Raw genomic sequence first — 24,882 nt, 5'->3', positions numbered from 1 at the left:
GGAAATAATGCTGATACAGAGGATTCACAGGTAACTGGATTAGAGAACAAGGGCCCTCATTCAGAGCTGTTCGCTATTTGCGTTCGTTCGTTCAAAAACAAGGGGTGGCTATGCAAATGATCCGTTCGCACATTGCAGTCTGTTCACACCTCTAAGTCTGAACGAGCGAGCAAAACATACGCTCTTTTATTTCTTAAAAACGCCCCCTGGCCGCTCGCACCATACGTCATGTCCGCTATTTATTAGATTAATCGAGTACATCGATCAGGATATGAACTGCTCGCTATTCTTGTGGTTGGTGTTTTCAACCGCTATTTTGCGAGCAGTTCTGAGTTAAAAAAAACCAAGTGACGTGGTCATTGACGCTGCTATATTAATTATGCACACCCATAAAACGCCCGTTTTGACCTTTAAGCACGCCTGCGAATGAATCTCCACTCCCCGTTTTCAAGCACCCTCCCCTGTTACCACCCACATACGCCTCATTCTGTCACTGAAAATAGCAGGCACTCGCTATATAGCGTACAAACGATTTTCGGCCGCACTGACTGGTTCGCGCATGCATACTAAAAACCGTACGCATGCGCAGATGTGCGAACATCGCTCGGAACGAGCGTACTGCCGCTAGCGAGCGGCTCTGAATCAGGCCCAAGGAATCAGATGGAGCCAGTGGATCAGTTACTAGCACAAAGACTAATCACATGCTAAGGTCAGGGGTTTCTGAGGTACACAAGATCACTTTCATGCCAAAAGTCATAAATGGAAAAAGTCAGAAAACACAGTAGTGGGCTCAGAAATTGCTGTGCAACCAACAAACAATGATTGTCTGTTGGAAGAGGCTCTTTATTAAAGTATGAATTAAATAATCAAGAAAAATTTGAGGCAACATGAGAGTGTTATGTAGAGACTGTGGGGTAAATTTATTAAAGTGAGAGTTTTTAGAAGTGAGTTTTAGAAGAGATGTTGCCCATAGCAACCAATCAGATTCTACTTAACTTGTAACTAGCACCTTCTAGAAGATAATAGCTAAAATGTGATTGGTTGCTATGGGCAACATCTCTTCTAAAACTCACTTCTAAAAACTCTCACTTTAGTAAATTTACCCCTGTATGTAGAGACTGAGCATGCTCAGGAACTGACAGCGGAAGAAATACTGTACACATTGCGGGCTGTATTCAATTAGGTGCGAAAAGTCGCATTTTGCGAAAAGCGTTCATGGGTGCAAACTTTTCGTGTATACGTGCATATCGCACTATCCAATTGCCTGAGTGTTCGCATGTGCAAAATCTCCATAGGCAAAAACCGGCTAAAAGTTTTCCTCATCTCTGAGCAGGTGATAAAATGTGCAAAATCCCTATTTTTGGCTACAAATGTGGGGACTTGGGACCTTATTCAGACCCGGTCGCTAAGAAGCGTTCGCTCGTAGCTGGCCAATTTTTGCATTCTGCGCATGCATCGCAGTGTGCAAACCAGTGCGAAAGATCAAAAAGCGTTCGCTCGCTGCACATAGACAGCCCAGCAGAATGAGTGACCTCCTGTCCATTTTTTTGTGGTGACAGGGGCAGGCCACTAGAAACGGGGGAATGGAGGTGCGAATGCAGGCGTGCCCGAGCATCTTAACGCCGTTTCAGAGGCGTGCATAATTAAGAGGCAGCATCATAGTACACGTCACCTGGTTGTATATTACACTGAAGTGCTTGCATTAGGGTATAGTCAACCTCAAGTGCTGCGTTCGCTTCCGATGGCACCCGATGTACCGATGGTTGCATACACTTCCTGGAGATGACGTGCGCAAGTGGGCGTCTTAAGACAGACTGGTTGATGCCTACATACACAAAGCGATCCCACGCCAGGACATAGTGGGCGTGCTTATGCCTTACCATGAGATCGCCTGCCATGCCGTCAATTTGCCGAATTTGCATACGCGGGGGAACGAGCGTACGCTTCTAGCGAGCAGGTCTGGATCAGGTGCTTGGTTCAGAACCCTTTGGACAATCCCCCCCCCCCCGAATGACTATTTAGGCAAAATAAAATTTAATTAACTTAATTCCCTCTCATAATGACATGTCATTTTTGGGGTGAAATTGTAAAATGTGTTGGAAAATGGGTTTAAAGTACTGGGTCAGGTATTTGGGGTGCTGTATGGATGGGACAGGTGTTTTAGGATTGCAGGTGGCTGCAGCAGGTGTATTTTTAAAACTGCACATAATAGACACAAAATATATACTACCACCCATTTTAATGTACCCCCATTTTAATTACAGCAATAATTTTTTCCCAAAAAAAAAAATTGCTTTATAGAATTTTTCCACACTTATGTAAATATTCATATAACAGCCATTTGACTCAATTAAAGAACCCAAAATACTTTTATTAGGTCTATTAATACACTTCTATATTGATTTCCAGTGTCATGCTTTTTATGGGGTACAGGCTGATTTCCCAAAAATGTGCTGTACTTTTCGCTAGTTTCGCCATACGCAATTATCGCACATATGCATTTTCGCGTGTTTGCAATTGGATAGGGCAAAAAGTGGGAGCGCGCATTGAGATAGTACACAAAAAGAGCGCATCAAAACTAGCGAATGAGGCGTTAACTTCACCATGCAAATGTATTTTCGCTAAATGCAATTTTTCACACCTAATTGTGAAAAATTATGCTTGTGAAAAAGTATGCTCAGGGAAACACAAAGCTTAAAGCTTATTTCAACTTTATATGAGTGTTGGATCAGTACAACTTGGAACTTGATTTAAAAAAAACATGCTATGGATGAACCAAATAAAGGTTTATTAAAGAACTGTTGGAATCTATGACATATGTGTCAATAAATGCCTGGGAATACAGATTGCAAATTGGTTTTCTAGCCATTTATTAACTAAGGAAAAAAAGAACAGACACTAATACCACTTTTACACCTAAAGTCCGGGTCTGATCCGGAGTTGGAACAGGGGGCCTGATTCAGACCCGCTCGCAATCGGGTCAATGTTGGCCAAGTGCGCATGCGCACGAGGGAGCCGGCTCCGTCGTGCGCATGCGCGAGACCCGCATAGCGACTGGCAAGCCGTCGCTATGGGTCTCGCTACAAAGGGGGCGTGCTGTCGATGTTGAGTGACAGCACGCCCCTTTTGGTGGGCGTGCTGGGGGCGTTGCTGCCCAGACGGAGGCGTTCCCATGGGAACGCCTACCGTCTGGGGCCGGCCCCGCTGACATCACAAATGATGTCAGTGGGAGTGCTTTTGGCTCTGATAGAGCCAAAAGCACTCCAGGGCTTATGATGGATGAGATCCTACCACAAGGGTCTCGTCGCAAGCCTGATGGTCGTGACCATCGTGACCATCACCTGGCCGCTCGACAAAAGCTGTGGGTGGTCACCCACAGCTTAGCGAGCGGCCAGGAGGCCGGCTCTCACAAAAAAAAATGCCGCCCTGAATCAGAGCGAGCACTCTGAAAGAGCGTCCAGCTCTGAATCAGACACACTGTAGAAAAAATATTGACCCTCATTCAGAGGCGCTCGCAAAATGCGAGCGGTCGCTTTGAATGTGGGCGGCCGCTTGTGTTTTGAAGGGCAGCCTCCTGGTCGCTAGCTAAGCTGTGGGTTACCACCCACAGCTTTAGCGACCGACCAGGTTGATGGTCGCGATGGTTAAGACCATCGCGACCATCGGGGCTTGCGACGAGACCCTGAGGTTGGGTCTCAGCAACCGCAAACCCCAGGGAGCTTCCTGCTCTGTTCGAGCAGGAAGCTCCCCACTGACATCACAGCTGAGGTCAGTGCGGCCACCCACAAAACGGCAGACGTTCCTTAAGGAACGCCTCCGTTTGTGAAACCACCCCCCTCCCCGCCTACTAAACGGGGCGAGCTGTCGATCAACATCGACAGCCGCCCCATTGGTAGCGAGCCCCGGAGTGAGAGAATTTCTCTCTCGCTCCGGGGCTTGCGCACACGCAGTGCGGCTGCTACGCATGTGCAGGGCCTAAACATCGACCCGCTTGCGAGCGGGTCTGAATAAGGTCCATTGTGTATACTAGTAAACAATATGCTAAGCTAACCATATTCTGGAATCCCCAAGACACTGCAGAAACCTACGTTTCTGCTAGTTTTACATTGTAGACGAACCTATGATATGCAGTGTGAATGCATACTAATCAGGTATAATCTTCTGGGTATTACAGCTTTTTTTATCTACCCATCAGTCATTTTGGTTCTGGGTATTACAAAAGCCCTGATGCACAATAAATGCCTAGAGGCTTGATTCAGAGACGGTCTCAATGCCAGTTTTTTCACAAATGGACAATGGGCCTGATTCAGAGCCGCTCTTAAGCGGCCGCTCGTTCGCTCAGTCAGTGCGGTCGAAATTCATGTGCTCGAAAAATAGCGAATGCCTGAAAATTTGAGTGACAGAAAGAGGCGTATGTGGGTGGTAACAGGGGAAGGTGCTTGAAAACGGGGAGTGGAGATCCGAACGGAGGCGTGGTTAAAGGTCAAAACGGGCGTTTTATGGGTGTGCATAATTAAAACAGCAGCGTCATTGACCACGTCACTGGGTTATTTTATAGCCAGAACTGCTCGCAAGATTGTGGTAGCAAAAACCAACCACAAGAATAGCGAGCAGTTCATACGCTGGTCGATGTACTCGATTAATCTAATAAATAGCGGACATGACGTAGGATGTGGTCAGCCAGGGGGCGTAGTTTTCCAAAAAACGACCGCAAGTTTTGTTCGCTCGTTCAGACCTAGAGGCGTGAACAGACCGCAAAGAGCGAACGGTTCATTTGAATAGCCACCCCTATATTCTTGACGAGCAAGCGCTAATTGCGTCCGGCTCTGAATCAGGCCCAATGTTTCTTCTACTGCGAATACGTATAAGGCACACTGCACATTTGCCGCCATGTTCCTGCAACAGTGGTTGATAGGCAGGCACCATTTATGGTTGAAAATGGGGGTTGGCACCTCAAATGCAGGCGATCCCATACACAGTACAAAAAGCTCCCGTGTCTCCTGTCAGCCATTCTGCACGACCATTGGGTTACCCAGAATGACCGATGTGCGTCCAATGATTGTGTCTTCCTGCACAAGCGGCAATCTGAGACTCCAATTGTGGGCATCTCAATACAAATCCCGGCAGCAGCTGCATTTTGATATTTTCACACATCCACTCTGTATGGGATCACAGTTGCATCTGCATTTGCGAAGTTGTAACCATCTCTGAATCAGACCCTAAGTCCAATACAATATTTCTAAGGCCAACTCTGGCTAACGAGACATTGGTTACCACTAATTTCTGCCAGCCTCTCTACTGGTAAGGAGTAGGTAAATGCTGGAAAATTAGTGCTTTATCAATGTACAATTTTTGATGTATTGTAGGTATAAAAATACAATTGGCCTGATCCTGATTAAGAGTTAGGAGTAAAACAAAAAAAGTGCAATTTGGCAAAACTATTTTGTAGTTATTTAATTTCTATTTCACCTTATCTTCTATTTGCTTTCTTTTATTTTCCCGTCACTTTTATTTTACAATCATGACATGAACCCAAATTGAACAACTATATGTAGCACCAAATACGAGGGTGGTTCAATACATAGGTAACAGGACCACTCATTGCGTAAATGTATTCAGCTCATGCTTATTCATATAATCAATAGCATGGCCTAGCATTTGTTCCAATGGTACACCAAGGCATCTAACCCAGCATAGAATAAATCAAGGTCAAGTGCCTGAAGCCAGGACAATGACAGCTTGCTGAACTTCATAGTCGGTTGCCAGTGGTCCAGAGGGATGGAAATAACTCAGTGCCAGGTAAAGTCTGTGGGGAGGATTGTCTAGTACCTCCCAATGGTAGCGCTATAACTCAGCCATGCAGCTGGCTGAGTGTGGCCTGGCGTTATCGTGCAATATGACGTCTGTTCGCAGCAACACAGATTTTCGACAAATTGCCTTCTGAAATGGACTCAATGTGTCAAAATAGCGGGACAGCATTCACAGTGTCTCCCTTGGGGAGGAAATCAACAAGAAGCACACCCTTGTGGTCCAAAACATGGTCTCCATGACCTTATTTGCTCATGGCTTTGTCTCCTGTGTCACATGATGCACCCACGTTTCATCACTTGTAACAATATGCTGCAGGAACTGCACTCCCTTTTCATGGTACCGCGTTAAGTGCACGAGAGACAATCCCATCCTATTGGTTTTGTGAACTTCTGTGAGTTGATTGGATACCCAGCCTGAACACTTTCCTGTACCCCAGTTGCTCATGAACAATGTTATGCACAGTACCCAATGAGATGTTCAGTTCATCAGCAATATCACTAACTTGAATGCCTCTGTCCTCCTGAAGCAGACCTTCAATGTGGCGCAAATTGTCATCTATGATTAACCTATAGATTGTAAGCTTGCGACCAGGGCCCTCTTACCCGTATGTATGTATGTATGTATGTATGTCTTTTACAACCCAGTAATATGTTAATGTTGATTCAAATTGTAAAGCGCAACAGAATTTGCTGCTCTATATAAGAAACTGTTAATAAATAAATAATAAACATGCTTGGCCGGCCGGATCACTGCTCATCTTGAATATCTGTCCTGCTGTTATCAAAGGCAGTGCACTAAACCCAAACCTGTTTCCGTGACATCACCATACACCTTGGCAAGTTGCCAATGAATTTTAGCTGCCGATGTGCCCTTTAGACACACACTGATCACACTATGCACCTCAAAATTTGATCATGTTCCCGCCAGCCCAACAATCTTACAACTGATGGGACAGTATAATTGATATGAGGCACAGCCTAATGGCCGTGAAGGGAAGAAGTGGTATACCTGCTCTGGCCTGGCAGGAAATTATAATGAAATGGAGAACACGTCTTGTTACCTTACTTATTGAACTAATCTCGTACATCACTATGTAGACACTGACAAATTATCTTTTCTCTCACATGAACAATTTTAAACCTTTTTTTGGACACAGCATACTGTAGAACAAAGGGCCTGATTCAGAGCCGGACGCTCTGACCAGAGCGCTCGCTCTGAATCAGGGCCCTCCTCCATTAAAATGGAGCGTCCTTCTGGACGCTCGTATAGCTGTGGGTCACCACCCACAGCATATACGAGCGTGCAAAAAGATGGTCGCGATGGTCTTGACCATCGCGACCATCGGACTTGCGAGGGAAACCCTACGGTCGGTTTCCCAGCCACAAGCCCTGGAGTGATTTTGGCTCTATCAGAGCCAAAATCACTCCCATTGACATCACTAGTGATGTCAGTGGGGCCGGCTTCAGACGGTCGGCGTTCCCATGGGAACGCCTCCGTCTGGCAGGCACGCCCCCGGCACGCCCACCAAAGGGGGCGTGCTGTCAATCAACATCGACAGCACGCCCCCTTTGGTGCGAGACCCCGAGCGATGGAAAGCCCGTCGCTTGCCGGGTCTCGCGCATGCGCACGACGGAGCTCCCTCCGTCGTGCGCATGCGCAGTGGGGAACATCGACCCACTTGCGAGCGTACTGCCGCTCGCGAGTGGGTCTGAATGACCCCCAAAAAGCCCTAGCCACTAACAAGCTCCAGCATCGGAATACTTGCATTAGGCCTTAATAATGCACTGATTTGTCTCTCCTTTTGATCTAACACAAGGACCTTCCAGGCCCAATCAACAATGTGACTCATGTCCAGCTCAGTATAACTAGCTGCAGGATGGACCTCTGCCACATAACATACTGCAATGTGAGCAGAGTGGACATAACCTGAGAACAGTATCAGCAAACCTGTAGTACATTGAAAGGGCATTTCCTCTCTAGTTTTTAACCACTTAACTGACACCTTTATTTCTCCAAACACCTCTCAGAAGTTGTTGTTTCTGATTGAATTAGGTCAAGAAGATCTATTTACAACTTATCCAAAACAATTTTATTAAGAAAAACATTTTGTGTAATTTTTTTTAAACAGTATACCATAAAAATAGCAATTTCTATGGTTTACTGTAGTGATGACCATCAATGGATGTACCATCAATGGCTGATTACATTAAATCATCGATGGTTTAGTTCCACATAAGATCGATTTTTCCGACTGCTGGGGTTGCGGTGGGCCAATCAAAAATGGGGAAGGGGCTTAGCAGGTGCCAGGGGTAGGACTAAGCTCCTTCCTGTTGAAGAAACCCCACTTATCCATCAATTAGTTATTAGCCAGCCACCATCGATGCTTGAAAACATCGATGGTCATCACTAGGGACTGCTATTCAGTGGGTGGAGGCAGGCTGGCTTTCTTCGGTGGCTGCTGCCTGGGTATACTGTACAAACTGTGGGGCTGGCTTATACCAGGCAGCTGCTCTCTCTGCAGGTACAGTGAGGGGGAGGGCCACTTGCAGCCTGTTTCCACTGTGGCTGCATTTCCCTGCAGCTGCCGGGATCTGTGTAGAGGGAGGCGCCGATGGCAGCATGTTTCCCCCATGGCTGCATCTTCCTGGTTCAGTGAGGGTGGAGAGGCCACTTTCAGCGTGTTTCCCTGGTGGCTGCTTCTCTTTACAGCCACCGGGTTCAGTGAGGGTGGAGGGGCCACTATCAGCGTGTTTCCCCGGTGGCTTCTTCTCCTTGCAGCTGCCGGGTACAGAGAAGGACGAGGTGCTGCTGGCAGCTCATTTCCCACGGCGGCTGCTTCTCCTTGCAGCTGCCGGGTACAGAGAAGGGGGAGGCGCCGCTGGCAGCTTGTTTCCCCGGCGGCTGCTTCTCTCTGCAGACACCGGGTGAGAGGTGCCACCGGGCTGCCGATCAGCAGTGATCGGCACCAGTCCGAGGTGTAGCCTAGAAGGAAGGGGAGGTCCCTGTAGGATAGGCGGCTGATGGAAAATTAGCTTCCCGCAGCCGTCCACTGGGCATTTCTGACTGTCAGGGAAAACCCAGCCTGTTGTAGTCGCATCTGATGCGACCATGCCAGGCAAGTGGTTAAACAAGAAATTACAAAATCATGCAATCCCAAGTAGAAATTTATCAGGTTACAACACTTTAAGATTACCTAATTATTTTCCTTGCATTTGCAAACCCAGTGTACACTTAAAGATCTTTTTGCCTCCGTGTTTTAAATAAATATTCCACTGATATATATTTTTAGATTAATTAAATGTATCCTACATGCACCAGTGATTTGTTTACTGGTTGATATACACTCCATATGGTTTTATTTATTTCTATGCTCTTCATGGCACACTTGTCCTGATCCATACAACAATTTGTATTTCTTACCATTGGAAAGGTTCTCAATATGCATCATGCTGTTTGTTTATAGTCTATAAAATTTTGTAAATTATTGATTTTTACATACGACTTGGTATAATAAAATAAAGCCATTTAGTCTAATACTTTATCTTACCATTGATATTTATTTATTATGACCTTTTTACTACTACTTTTAACCAAAAGAAAGATGTGTATTGCTGTTTACTTTTATGACCATTTCATTAATATTACTATTTTATATGGTTGTTTTTTATGGTTTAACAAAATATTTTTTAATAAAAATTGGAATGTATTATTATCTTTAAATATAAATGTAATGCAATGCAATGTACATTCAATTACAGTATGTTTCCTTATTTTAAAAATCAGGCAGCAACACACGAAATGCGTGATATTACCAGAAATCAAAGTTTTATAACCTTGCATGTACTTTTCTGATCATTTACAGTTGAACTTTGCATCAATTAAATTGTGATTAATGATGTTTTACTGGGCAGTCTCTATTATTGTTTTTCCTAGGAATTTGTTACTTGGACAAATTAAGAACATTCACACTGAGACTTTTTGGTTTTCTGGTTTAATTGCACCCAAGGTTAGTTAGGAGCAAAACACAAAAAGGAGCACTTTGGCAAAACAATGTTGTACTGCAGATGGGACAAATTTGAAATGCTTTGGAGAATTGGCTGTAACTTTATTCATGATTTCAGTTTTTTTAAAAAGTTGCCTAGTATGTTCAGTATGTGTTTGCTGTATGCAAAATGGAGCCAGTATTTGCCCTACATTCAAAAAATAAATACATTTGCTTCACTTCATGGATTGTTCCAGGATCAAATGGTTACTTCTTTGCTCCTCTTTTGATTTGCTCTGATCTCTAAATCAGGATCTATGCATGGGGGATCCAGACAGGAGTAGACTAAAGTAATAATATATTTTGCACTTGTTAAAAAAAAACTGTATAATGCTTAATATGGCAAGTCTAGAGGGCAAGAAGGGGATAATCAAATGTTAACTTCAGTGGTATAACTACCACCAATGGCTGCCATGTGCCCAGCAGTAAAGAGGGCCTGGCTCTGCTCCTCTTAACAAGAATGTGGAATAGTGCATATTCAGTGAAGCTCTATTCGGGCTTTCAGTTCCAAAACCAAAGTGTATAGGAGAATGATTTAGAGTGGACTGAAATGTATAATAGAAGAACACTGGCTGTAAATAGTTATGAAATAAGAATGCAAGCTTAATACTGAATGCAGTGAAGTGAAAAGTTTCTGGCCACAGTTTGATACAATTGTAGTCCAGGATTTGCCTGTTGAAATGTGTCAAAACACATCCAGTATATGAGGCTACAGCCACACTTCTAAACACCCACAACAGGGATGACAGATGGTTGTCATTAGGATCTGCTATTCCATCTGCATAAAGAACCTGCTATATGATTCTGTTTAGCTGTGTTCTGGTATGAGTTCCTTTGTGCGGAAAAGCTTGCTACATGTTTTTAAATGTTATATTGTGAGTGCAATTATTAAATCATTTTTATACTGAATTACTGGCATTAGTGCAGTAGATATTGTTCTCTTCATTTTGTGTGTCGTTGTTTGATACCATTGCTGATTGGAGGGCTTGGAAAAAATTAAAGAGTTTATAGAAAGGCAATTAACCAGCAACAGTCGAGTAAGGGTATTTAAGTTAACTAGCATCTATATTTGTGGATTCTCCCTCTTCTGGCAATAAGGCAAACACTTTCCCTCGGCCTTTCTTAGAATGTACTGTATATGCTTCACTAGAGGGTACTTCACTAGTCTTATTGATTTCTCTAATTGTACAGTATTACACTGTTGCATTTTGTAGATTTTCTCACATCTTCTAAACTAAATAAAATATATCTGAAACCACATAGGAATGCATCACAGTGCTATATGAAAATCAAACTGAATATCAATAATGAGTGGAGCAATAAGGAAAGAAGGGAGTTGCATGGAAGGAGAACAGTACAAGCTTAAATGAACTGCTTGACAAACAACATTATGAGGGGTAGTAAATAGGTATTCAGCACCTTCCACATATGAAGCTTGCCAATTGTAAAATACTACTTAGAAATAAGTATTATAAATAAAATGATCTCAGTGAACTTCCCCTTTGCAGTTTGTTATAAAGAAGAAAACAAATATAATTGAAACATTTTTTTATTCAGATACTAGTGTTTAATTCATGTCATTGTACTTCTATTTAGTGAAATTGACAAAGTGTGCATGTTTTGTTAAATAACTCATTTTTATATCAAATGTTTTTATGTTTGTTTGCAGGACCCACACGTAAAATGTCCTCTCTCTCCAGTGCAATGGATTTTTTTCAACTCTTTGTTCCTGATAATGTAATTAAAAACATGGTGACGCAGACAAATATGTATGCCAAGAAGTTTCAAGAGAGATTTGGTTGTGAAGATGCTTGGGAGGATGTCACTCTTGCAGAAATGAAAGCCTTCTTGGGCTACATGATATCAACTAGCACTCAGCATTGTGAGTCTGTGCTCAGCATATGGAGCAGTGGGTTTTATAGTAACAAGAGTATAGCTGTTATTATGACACAATCACGATTTGAGAAGATTCTGAAGTTCTTCCACATTGTGGCCTTCCGCTCAAGTCAGACAACTCACAGCCTCTACAAAATTCAGCCCTTCCTTAACTCTTTGCAGAATTGCTTTGACTCATCTTTCAGGCCTTCACAAACGCAGGTAAATATATAGAGAATCTTTGTAGCTAAAATATATATATGTATTATTTGAGCATATGTTTTCTTATAGAATTTAGTATCATTATTAGCAATATAGATGATTTGAAAATTGGAGAAATACATAAAATCGTACATTATCTGTTAATACAGTATATAAGAAAGCATGAAGTAAACGATCATCTACTTTGGATATAAAGCAGCATGTTCAAGAGATAATCATTTTTTTATTGTGATGCACAAATAGATACATTTTTGCAAACTGGTAACTACAATATTCCCCCACCAACTTTATTAATGTCACAGATGCAGTTTGCACTACATATGCTTTTATATTTGTATAATTGAAGGGTTTATATTATAGTCCGTAAAATAAAGAAGGTTTGATTTTTCAGAACTTAACCACTTACTGGATGTTAATACAGAATGAAAGTCAGGTGGCTAATGCTTGCTAATAATGGATTTGTCTACAAAATAGATTTTTATGTCAATTTAATTTCATTATATTAATATTATATGTTATTATTAGAGATGAGTGGTTTGGTTTCAATCAGGTTTTTTCGCCAAAATTACCGCAAGTTCTGATTTACCTCATTGGCTATACAAAACACGACAGCCAGATAGTCAATAAGGTGCCGTTTTCCAGATCCGAACGTAATCGAGTAGGACAGAACCGCTCATCTCTAGTTTTTATAGTTTATTTAATATTGCCTGCGGATTTGCATTTATGAACAAAATTACCCAACAATTGCATTAGTAGCTGTCAAATTATTTTGTTTATTTAAATTATGAAGTGTATTTAATGTTTATTAAATGCAATTTTTACTGTAGGACTTTTTAGAGATTTTATACTTATATAATTAATGATTTTAGATATTTTCATCATAATCAATTAGACTGGGGGCTTGATAACGCGTCTTGTTGCGCATTGCATCATTATGGTCACGCGCCATGCTATGCAATGGGATGAATTACAGCATTGTGTTGTGATGGTAGAAGCAGTGATTACATGAGTTACTTCACAATGCTGTCTGGATATCCCACATAGGGGATTGCAGTCAATATTCCCACCGTGAGGATTCCGGCAGCCAGAATGCAGACGCCTGCATCCCGGCCGCCGAGATCCCGTAGGTAAGTACTCGGGTTAGGGAGATGGTTAGGGTTAAGCACTAAGGGGGAGGGTTAGGTTTAGGGTCTGAGAAAGGGGAGGTAAGGTTTAGATTGTAGGGGGTGGGTAGGGTTAGGCATCGGGGAGGGAGGGTTAGGATGCTGACCGAGAAGTGTTGGTATCCTAACACTTTCGGGATGCCGGCATCGGGATTCTGACTGCCGGGATCCTGAGCGCCGCCATCCCGTACCTATCCCTCACTTAGACCTTATAGATCTCGGAGGGGAAATAGATAATGAAGGCATGTATGATTAATATGCATGCACAACCGGTTAAAAGTTTTAGAAAACCCACATTTTTCCAGTTTTTGTTGAAATTTAAACAATTTAAGTACAATAACCTGAAAAATAATGTGGTTTCAGACTTATAAAAAAAAATAATAATAACTTTTTCAGGGAAGTAATGTGTTAGGAACTTACAGCTTTCTGCAGCAATGATAAAGAGGCTTGCCTGAGCCATTAAGCAATAGTAGACTACTGAAGACGAGAAAAAGATCTTATGGGGTGACAAAAAAAAAATATCTAAATTTGATATCATCTCACATGCTTTTTATATGTTGTAATGTAGGCAAAAGAATAGTACCTCAGTGTGTGGGGTTTATTAAGCAGATGCTGCTTCCTGGCAACTTAAAGCGCCACATTTAACAATGCAATGCATTCAATAGCAAAATACTCCATGTAGTAAATAAACCCCTTTGACACCAACTGTCAAACATAAAAGAGAAAATGTCCATGGGTCTATTGCTGGAACCCGAATGGCACCCTGAAACAAAAAGGCTACCAGAGCATTTTGCAGCACCATGTAATACTCGCTGGTCTATGCCTAGTTAGACAAGGGTTCATCCTACAGCACGTTAATGACCCAAATCATATCTCTATGTCAAAGCTACCTTTGTGGAAAAGAACAAGACAGTTGGCTTGAAATCATTGAATGGCTAACACAGTCTCCAGACTTAAACTCCATTGTGTAGGTTTAAGATTAATCAGACAGAAGGGTGAAATAGCAACCTATAAAGTGCAACACATTTGTGGAAACTTCTGAAACAGTGTTGTGAAGAACTTCCAAAACAATATTTGACTTCCATTATAGAATGCTAATGCTGGGCATACACTACCAGATAAAGGGCCTGATTCAGACCCACTCGCGAGCGGCTGTCTGCTCGCAAGTGGGTCGATGTTATCGACTGAGCATGCGCACGACGGAGGGAGCTCCGTCGTGCGCATGCGCCAGACGCGACGAGCGAAGGAAAGTCCTTCGCTCGTTGTGTCCGATCAAAGGGGGCGTGCTGTCAATGTTGATTGACAGCACGCCCCCTTTGGTGGGTGTGCCAGGGGCGTGCCTCCCTGACAGGGGCGTTCCCACGGGAACGCCTCCCGTCAAAAGCCGGCCCACTGACATCACTAGTGATGTCAGTGGGAGTGATTTTGGCTCTGATAGAGCCAAAATCACTCTGGAGCTTGCGGTTGAAAACCTCAACCGCAGGCTCCGGCTCGCAAATTCGATGGTCGCGATGGTCACGACCATCGCGACCATCACAATGCACGCTCGTATAGCCTGTGGGTGGTGACGCACAGCTATACGAGCGTCCAGGAGGACGCTCCATGAAAATGGAGCCCGGCCCTCATTCAGAGCGTGCGCTCTGCTCAGAGCGTACGGCTCTGAATGAGGGCCAAAATGTCTGTCAGACCGACAGACATTTTATCTGGCCGGCTGCCAGCCGCAGAAGTCGGCGGCATACACTGTGAGATTTCTCTCATAGTGTATTCGGCAGACATCTGCGCTCCGCCCCCAGGGGAGGAGACATTTCCCTGTTCCTTCCGTAGGACGGAACACAGGAAATGTCTTTCTTTCTGTCGGCTGCGCTGGGCATACACTGCCCGATGCGGCCGACAGTTTACCGGGAAATATCGCATCGGACGGGCATGCTGGACAATCCAGCATGCCCGACCGAGCAATATTTAACCCTCGGTCGCCCCCCCACACACTACAATTATCGCGGCGATCCGCCGATATCGGGCAGATCGTCCCGATAATTGTAGCGTGTATGGCCAGCATAAGAGTGTGTTCAGTGGTTATATCTGCAAAAGTTAGCTACTTTATTCTAAGATTTAATTTTTATCTCCAGTTGTTCATTTGTTATATGCTTTAGCTTCAGTCTACATTGAGATATTAAGCATTGTTTCAATAAAAACTAGAAAACTTGGGGTGTTCTAAAACTTTTGACCAGTAGTGTACATGTTAAGAATTAAAGATTTCTGTATAAAAGAGAATTGTGTTACCAAGTCCCCTAGACAATCCATTTTAATGTGGAAGTAGAAGTGTGAGGCTGACCTTAATACTATACGGCTGCTTCCCTATGTGATGTGATTGCTCCATTTATGTTGGATACAAGTAGCAGATGCTAAAATTCACTCTTTAATATCTGCTGAATTTGGTCAGGATATACACTTATATGTTTATTTTTTGTTATTTTAAATTGAGTGATTATTAGTATTTTATTAGTATTGACCTATGTATAAATATGAAATTATTAATCAGAATTTTATTGGTATATATTGTTTCAAATTTTCAGTGCTGTCGTTTTCCATTAATTAAGTACTTATCTACATTCCCGGAATGGGCGTAAAATTTCTTCTAGCATCCAGACCACTTCTGCAGTGAATGTCCATGCTGATGAAATTCATGGCACCACGCCCACTATAGTTGCCAAAAGTTAACAACTATGGCCTAGGATGATAGTCATCGTTCCCTAATTTAATTTGACAAACACAAATCTCAAACCACCACAGCCTCTGATCTACTTTTGAATCTTGTTAGAACAGAAACGAAAGATATCACTAAACAATGGATACAGATATCTATGTACAATTTGTGTATATATACATATATATTTATATATATATATATATATATATATATATATATATATTAGGGATGAGCGGGTTCGGATTTCTGAAATCCGAACCCTCCCGAGGCCCCCGATCCGAGTCAGGCTTGAGTTTTCCCGCCTGACTCGGATCTGAAATCGAGGCAAAACGTCATCATCCCGCTGTCGGATCTTGCGGGTTTTGGATTCTATAAAAGGTCCCCGCGTCTGCGCCATTTATCACTCCGGCTGTGGACAGTGAAGAGGGAGGGTAGGAGTTAGGGCTGGCTGGGCTGTGTTGTGTTGTGCTGTGCTGCTGTTGTCCATAGGGGCTTTGTCCACTCCTCCAAAGTCAATAGGGGCTGGCTGGGCTGGGTTGTGCTGCTGTTGTCCATAGGGGCTGGCTGGGCTGTGTTGTGCTGCTGTTGTCCATAGGGGCTGGCTCAGCTGTGTTGTGCAGTCAGTTGTCCATAGTGGCTGTGTCCACTCCAAAGTCTATAGGGGCTTGCTGGGCTGTGTTGTGCAGTGTCCCATAAAGGCTGTAGTCCTATAGGGATGCTGTAGTGTTGTCCAGGGGGTGATCTTCCATCAGGGGTGTTACCCCCAAGTGCAAAAAAACAATTATTTTTTTCTGTGTTTGTGAATTGTGTGCGCTGTAGCCGCACGTGCATCAACAAAGTAACGCCAAGCATGTGCCTGTGTCATAAATCAAGGGCCGGCTGGCTCGTCTGTTAAAGGGTGCTGTAACCCCAAAAGTGCACTCCAAAGAAAAAAAAAAAAATTACTGTGTTTGTGAATTGTGGCCTTTATTCAGAGCCGGACGCTTTGGTCTTGAAATATTTCTATCCAAATCCGGACAACAACTGTCTTGCCATATGTAAAGGTGAAATAAGCAGGGGTAGGGACATTAACCACCTAGGAACATCCTTCCTTATACGTCACATGCAGCGCGTTCATAAAAAGTTACTGTCAAGTTCAGAAACTTTGGCTAAGACCGTAAGCAGTCCAGGGACATCTAAATTCCTTTGTCCTGTTGTATCCAAGCGCCTGCAAACCACACCCATCAACTCCCTCCTCGTCAATTTCCTCCTTAGTCAGGATCGATAGTAGTCCTGCAGGCCATGTCACTGGCATGACTCACTCTCCTATCCAGGATTCTGCCGGAGGATCCTGCATTGCTACGCCTACTGCTGCCACTGCTGCTGTTGTTGCTGGGAGTCGTTCATCATTCCAGAGAGGAAGTAGGAACACCACTACTTTTACTAAACAATTGACCCTCCAACAGTCCTTAGCGAGGAGGACGAAGTACGACAGCTGTCATCCTGAAGCAAAATGGATAACTAAGGCCTTGACTGCTATGTTGGTGTTAGATGTGCGTCCGGTATCCGCCATTAGTGCAGTGGGATTTAGACAATTGATGGAGGTAGTGTGTCCCCGGTACCAAATCCCGTCTAGATTCCACTTCACTAGGCAGGCGATATCGAGACTGTACAGAGACGTCAGAAAAAGTGTCCTCAGTGTCCTAAAAAATGCAGTTGTACCCAATGTCCACTTAACGACGGACATGTGGACAAGTGGAACAGGGCAGACTAAGGACTATATGACTGTGACAGCCCACTGGCTAGATGCATCACCTTACGCAGCAACAACAGCACCATCACCAGTAGCAGCATCTCAGAAACACCAGCTCATTCCAAGGCAGGCTACGCTGTGTATCTCCGGTTTCAGTAAGAGGCACACCGCCGTCAACCTCTTAGAGAAACTGAGGGAAATCATCGCCCAGTGGCTTACCCCACTTAGACTCTCCTGGGGATTTGTGATATCTGACAATGCCACCAATATTGTGCGGGCATTACATCTGGGCAAATTCTAGCACGTCCAATGTTTTGCTCACACAATAAATTTGGTGGTACAGAATTTTCTGAGAAACGACAGGGGCGTGCAGGAGACGCGTTGGGTGGCCCGAAAAATTTCTGCCCACTTTCGCCATTCAGCGACTGCGTGCCAAAGACTGGAGTGTCAGCAAACACTCTTGACCCTGCCCATCACCTGAAGCAAGAGGTTGTGACGCGGAGGAACTCAACCCTCTATATGCTTCAGAGGATGGAGGAGCAGCAAAAGACCATTCAAGCCTATACATCCACCTATAACATAGGCAAATGAGGGGGTATGCACCTGACTCAAGTGCAGTGGAGAATGATTTCAGTGTTGTGCAAGGTTCTCCAGCCCTTCGAACTTGCCACACGTGAAGTCAGTTCAGATACTGCCAGCTTGAGTCAGGTCATTCCCCTCATCAGGCTTTTGCAGAAGCAGCTGGAGAAAGTGAAGGAGGAGCTAAGATGGAGCGATTCCGCTCTGCATGTGGGACTTGTGGATGAAGCCCTTCATTCGCTTTGCCAGGATTCCAGGGTGGTCAATCTGTTGAAATCAGACCACTACATTTTGGCCACCGTGCTCGATCCTAGGTTTAAAGCCTATGTGGTATCTCTCTTTCCGGCCGTCAAAAGCCTGCAGAGGTGCAAAGACCTGCTGGTGAAAACACTGTCAGCTGATGCGGAACGTGAAATGTCAACGGCTCCTTCTTCATTTTCTCCCGCAACTGGGGCTGCCATGAAACAACTTAGGTATCCTAAGCAACCCGCTGGCAGTGATGCAGGGCAGGCAGGACCGAGTTTGGACATCTGGTCCGGACTGAAGGACCTGGCAACAATTTCTGACATGTCTACTGTCACTGCATATGATACTGTCACCATTGACAGAATGGTGGAGGATTACATCGGTGACAGCATCCAAGTAGGCATGTCAGACAGTCCGTACCTGTACTGGCAGGAAAAAGAGGCAATTTGGAGGCCCCTGTACAAACTGGCTCTATTTTACCTGAGTTGCCCCCCTTCCAGTGTGTGCTCCGAAAGAGTGTTTAGTGCAACCATGAACCTTGTCAGCGAAAGGCGTAGGAGGTTGCTGTCATGACCAGGGGTGACAGGCTGCCGAGATCGCGGCGCTTACCGCTCCGGGCGCTGTGGCATGGCGTTTCCAGCAGAGGTGCAGGTTCCTGGAGAACAGCGCTGGGTGCTGTGAGTCTCCACAGACCAAGGGCTTCCATCTGGAGGCAGGTGAGAGGGGCTGAGACCGGCAGCGCTTCCGCGCGGTGACCACTGGGCGCGGCCATCTTGGATTTGGGTCACATGTCGTTTCTGGCCAATCAGGTTCAGTCTGGGCTGGGGAGGCTAGCAACCAATCCTGCACTACCTGAGGGTACTAAAGGGCTGTCAAGGGGCTCTTTAGTTGCCAGTGCAACGTCTATCACAGCGTATGCTGTGAGCTAGTTCTCTGTGCTCCCTTGCTCATTTAAAGTGCCATTTTACCAGTGTGTTTCTGCAGAGTCACCTCTCAGCCTTGGTGCGGTTTGCTCCTGTCACTACCTGTCTCCTGATCCCGACTACCTGCTTTTACCCAGCCTACCCCGGGTCTCTGAGTTCCGCCAGTGTCTCGCAGTCTAGTTCTGATCCCGTCGTGTACCACTCCTTCATGAGTCATACTCCCCTAAGGCTGGCTGCTTTCAAGTACTAGCAAACGAATCCTCATTCATCATCCGACTCTACTCCGGGTCCAAGTGCACGCCAAGCCATGACAGTTGCTTCCATAAAATGTTGTGAAGATGATGTTCATCAAAATGAATTATCAATTCTTCCAGGGAGACCAGCCTCCCGAACGTACATAGGGACCTGTGGTGGTGGATTCCAGTGGGGACGAATTAATACTCTGTGAGGATGAGGATGTACACAACACTGAAGAGGGTGAGGAATCGGTGGATGAAGAGAATGAGGACGACATCTTGCCTCTGTAGAGCCAGTTTGTGCAGGGACAGATTAATTGCCAGCTTGTTTTGTGGGAGCCCAAATAAACCAATCATTTCAGCCACAGTCATGTGGCAGACCCTGGCGCTGAAATGATTAGTTTGTTAAAGTGTGCATGTCCTGTTTATACAACATAATGGTGGGTCGGAGGGCCGAAGGACAATTCCATCTTGCACCTCTTTTTTTTCTTTGCATTATGTACTGTTTGGGGCCTAGTTTTTCAAACTGCCATCCTGTCTGCCACTGCAGTGTCACTCCTAGATTGGCCACGTGTTTGTGCCGCCCACTTGTGTCGCTTAGCATAGTCATCCAGCAACCTCGGTGCAAGTTTTTAGCCTAAAAACAATATTGTGAGGTGTTCAGAATAGACTGGAAATGAGTGTAAATTAATGTTATTGAGGTTAATAATAGCATAGGAACAGAAAAACCCACAAATTCTGTGATTTTAGCTGTTTTCATGCTTTTTTCCAAAAAAATACAGATCCAAGACACAAAACCCAGAACCCAAAACACGGAAGGGTGGTTTTGGCAAAACCAATCCAGATCCAAAACACAAAGAAAGATCCAGATCCAAAACACAAAACACGAAAAGTGGCCGGTGCACACCCCTAACATATATATATATATATATATATATATATATATATATATAGATATAGATATATAGTAACATGAAGTGTTGAAATGAGGACTCCAGACAGGCAGGTACTTGGCTTTTAATGGCAGCAAACACTGCACCGTAGCATAGGCCTAATTATTAATAATAAATAATAACAAATAGGCCTCGACACACACAGACACATAACAGAAAATAAGCAATCATAAAAGGTTCCAGCACTCCTTGTGCTTAGCAGTCAGCAGTGGCTTGCAGCCACAATTGGCTATGCTCTCTCTCTAAAACACTGTAGCTACTAACTGGCTGCTAGTCAGCATCAGGGCAAGGAGCATCAGGTGTGTGAGAGTTTAAAACCCTTCGTGTGCTGCTGACTTCCTGTTGGTTCTGGGTGACTTTGAAATCCTGGAATTCTATATTTCCAGTTTGAGCTGTGCAGCCCAGAAAACCCAGAATTCCAAACTTCTATTGTAACTGCAGAATGTACCGGACTTGTTTTTCTCTCCCTTGGAGGGAGCTGATCCCACCAGAATGTGGGCAATTCAAGTAAAAGACCACCCTTCTCACCACAGATCCCCCCCTTTCACTTTTTGAAGCTTGGGGAAGCGCACTTTCCATTTCATGACAGCCGAGACCATTCAGCCTTCCGAACCACCTTTCTTGGTGTGTCTTCTTCATACCCCCTGAACATGGTGTGTTCTGGCAGAGGAGCAACCATCCTTTTCTTGCAGACCCCTGCTCTCTTCCGCTGCTCAGCAGACAGAGTATCCCTCAAAGAACCAGTGCATAATCTGAGCGGTCTAGCGAGAAGTACAGGGACCTGACTTTCTTCTTGCCGGATAGCTTGTCGCTGTGCCTGAGGAATGCCATACGGTCGCTGCTTTACAACCACTCCTTCAGGTGTATTTATCTTGTGCTCTATTAAGGCAGTGCACCCTGGCAGGGAAGAGAACACTTCCTGATTATTGCATACTAAGACTTTCGCTTCTTATCACTGTTTTGTTGTCAAGATGTCAGCCAGCAGAACTTCTGTAGGGTCAAGTGAACTAGAACGGCCCCCAGGAATCTGAGGGGTGGCGGTTTCCCACACCTCCATGGCAACATCTGCATTGGGTATAACACTTTGGCAAATATTTTTGTCTGGCCATAACCCCTCAAAGTGTTGCAGATTATTTTGCACACAGGTTCTCTCTCCAAAGAGGACTGGCCGTGCTTTTCCACTCTTCTCCCTTTTCTGACGTAGGGCCTTGGAGACTTTACATTGGCATTATCTCTGTGGTTCATTTATGAGTTCAATAAATCCTGTGAAATTGTGTCCCAATATGATAGGATAGGGGAGCTTAGGACAAACCGCGACGGCCACCTCATAAGTTCGTCCCTTTATGGTGAGTCTCACCCACACCCGGGGGAAGTTTTCTGTGGACCAATGAATGCAGAGTACTTCAACTAACCCTGGCACCTTTTCCACTGGCCTGGGCAGGACAACCTCTGAGATCAGAGGTTAGCTCACTCCCTGAGTCTATAATAGCCGGGAGTATTTGGCCTTTCAGTAACACAGTTTCCCACATTAACGGGGGTCTGGAATCCAGGGGTACGTAGTGCCCTTACTAGCAACCTTACATGACCTGGCTCTTCGCACTCATAGCAAACGACCCTGGCATCTCCAGTGGTGTTTCTTTGAGGAGGGGTGACAGTCGTGGTCACAGGCCAATGGGGTGCCATCTTAATGGGTCACCCATTCCCTGGTTTCTTTTCTGGCATTTGTGTCATATTTCCTGTGGTCTCATACAGCTCCAATACTGTAATTAATTCCTCTAAATTCTGAGGATCAGCGTGTATGACCCAGCCCTACATATTCCACCCTAGGGTTCTTATACACTGGTCAACAACCACCATCTCTACCATGTAAGCAGCAGTGCGGTTAACTTCGTCCCTGTCTGGAGAGTTCTGCAACTTATTTCCGAATAGGGACCCCTGGTAGTAGGGCCCATTCGTGGAAGCGCTACGCTTGACCAGAAAGAGTAAGACCTGACCTAGCTAGAGTGGCACTTTTGACTTGGTTATATTTCTCTGCATCAGCAGAGGGCAAATCAGCATAGGCTTTCTGAGACTCACCAGTGAGATAGGGGGCAAGTCTTTCAGCCCAAGTATCTGCTGGCCACTTTAAATGGTCTGCGACCCTCTCAAATATTAACAAATACACCTCTGGGTCATCTGAAGTGGACATTTTCTTCAGATGCTCTGCATGTACTGCTCATTGATTGGGTCACTAGTTGCAACATTTGTTTTTCTGTCTATTGGTGAGAGGCCAACAAATTTACTACAGTGTGAAAAGTTTCCTCAATTTTTACAGTGGGAGGGGTAAGTAGGAACTTATGGGCTTTTAGATAAGAGCAATGACAAGCCAGTTTATACAAATAAATGTATCTTTCTTTCAACAAAGCAACAGTTATTTAAGTTTAACACAGAAAAAAGAAAACACTGATTTTTTTCTTCAACAATGCAGGGGTTAAATTAAATTATTGGAAAATAGGGGGAACACCACACTATGTTTTGGTTCAGTTTTTTTTTCTAAATTATAAAAATAGCTAAACTCATATAATTTGGGCCAGTTTTGTTCTTACTGTATTATTAACCTCAATAACATTAATATCCAGTCATTTCAAGTCAATTTTGACCACCTCACTGTTTACAATATTGTTTTCACCAATATGTATAGGCCGAAGGCTGCAGCGAGCTAGCTGGCTAAACTAAACAACAGAGCATCAGCACAAATACACAGCAGTTTAACTGTCTAAAATCAGATGCATCAATGACAGATATTGGATGCTGATCAAATACTACAGTAGCATAGCCATCATGGCTTTAGTGATCCATTATGCAACTGGGTGACAGCTGTCATACTTGTTTACTCTTGCAAAGGATTGTTTAACAGTCAACTGTTTTTTTGAAACTACTACTAGTAGTCTTCTTGGCCCCCTTCTGGGATGAAGATCCACCCCCAGCAACAGCAGGTTTAGGACTCGAGGATTCTTCTGAGGAATCCTGGATAGGGGAAGATCAGTTAGCATATTGGATGTAGGACTTCCTCCAATCATTAATGAGATTGATGATGAAGGTGTTGGTGGTGGAGATTGCAGGTGCTTTGATCTATCTGAGAGAAGGGAGCTAGATGATGCTGGACTGTTTGTTATTATTTTAACATAATTTTTAGATTTTGCCCAAAAAAAATTTGTGAACTTGCTGCACATGATGTAACATGAAGGAGGTTCCAAGTTGGTTAATGTCATCCCTACTTCCACATACCTTGGCTTTACAAATGCTACAGCTGGCTTAACAATTGTTAACAGGATTTGGGAATAAATAACTCCACACATAAGAGGTGGATTTTTTGGCCAATGCCCAGGCATGGCAATGGCCACCTTCTTATCACAGAATTGCTTCCACAGGAGCCTGACTTACACAAACAACTTCCTCATCAACATCCTCATTAGCACCGGCATCAACTACACAAATATACCCCTCATCCTATTGCACTTCCTTAGTAGCAGCCTCAATTTCTAGATCACTATCTTTACTTGTGCTGCTATCCCCACATTGGCAGAGGGTGCATAAATGGTGGAAGGAGGCTTCTTTACAAGTACAGTATCTGAAATGTCAGACTCACACATAGCACTCGTGGACACTCTTAGACTCTCCTCAGGGATTTGTGACATTTCTGAATGCAGTTTGTTCTTCAGTTTTTTTCCCCTGCAATGATTTGCCCGTTTTCATTTTGACACGTCTTGTAGACTTTGTTAGGTGTTGCATTATCATGTGAGGTTACAGAAGATGCCGAACAACAATTGCAGAATCTCCACTCACAAATAAATGCCAAGACCTAAGCCTTTCCTTGCCACTGCGTGTGATGTATGGCATGTTGGCAACTTTATATTTTTCGGCAGGACAATTTTCCTTTATTTTGATTTCAGATACCCTGACTTAAACCCTCTATGCCCTTATGCACCGACTTTACTGTTTTATTAGATGTTGAAGGACTAGTATCGTCATGACTGGTGGTAGCAGCTGCAGCGCTAGTACTTAGTTGCTGCTTCAGCTCTTCTATCGACTGACCATGACACATATCGACTCACGGCATTGATATTAATTAATGGTCTACTGTACCCACTATTCATTATTTTATAACGTTTACAACAATGCACAGCCCAGGGAACACACACGCATTTTGGAAAAAATAAGATTTTTTTTTAATGGTGTCTTTAAAACATTGGCAAGAAATGACAAATGCACACAACCCTGATATTAATAGTGGACTGCACCTACTATATGTTATTTAAAAAATGTAACAGTGCACTTCCCAGTGAACACACTTTTTGTAAATCTTTTTTCTGTTTAACAATTGAAAACTTCACACTGTGACTCATAGAGCTTA

The 24,882-nt window shown here is 44.0% G+C and overlaps 1 protein-coding gene across 1 annotated transcript in view; it reads left to right on the top strand.

Annotated features, from left to right (window-relative positions):
* PGBD5 (piggyBac transposable element derived 5) overlaps nucleotides 1-24,882 on the top strand; it is a 263,507-nt gene that overhangs the window by 89,519 nt on the left and 149,106 nt on the right. The window contains exon 2 of the mRNA XM_088472489.1: nucleotides 11,523-11,950. Coding sequence (XP_088328615.1) covers nucleotides 11,523-11,950 — 428 coding nt within the window. The remainder of the gene's footprint in view (nucleotides 1-11,522; nucleotides 11,951-24,882) is intronic.

Source organism: Taudactylus pleione, unplaced genomic scaffold, assembly GCF_031769625.1.
Source record: "Taudactylus pleione unplaced genomic scaffold, aTauple2 ptg000125l, whole genome shotgun sequence".
In the NCBI taxonomy this organism is placed as follows: Eukaryota; Metazoa; Chordata; class Amphibia; order Anura; family Myobatrachidae; genus Taudactylus; species Taudactylus pleione.
The sequence above is the reverse complement of the archived record's forward strand: the minus strand, read 5'-3'. Positions and strand labels throughout refer to the sequence as shown.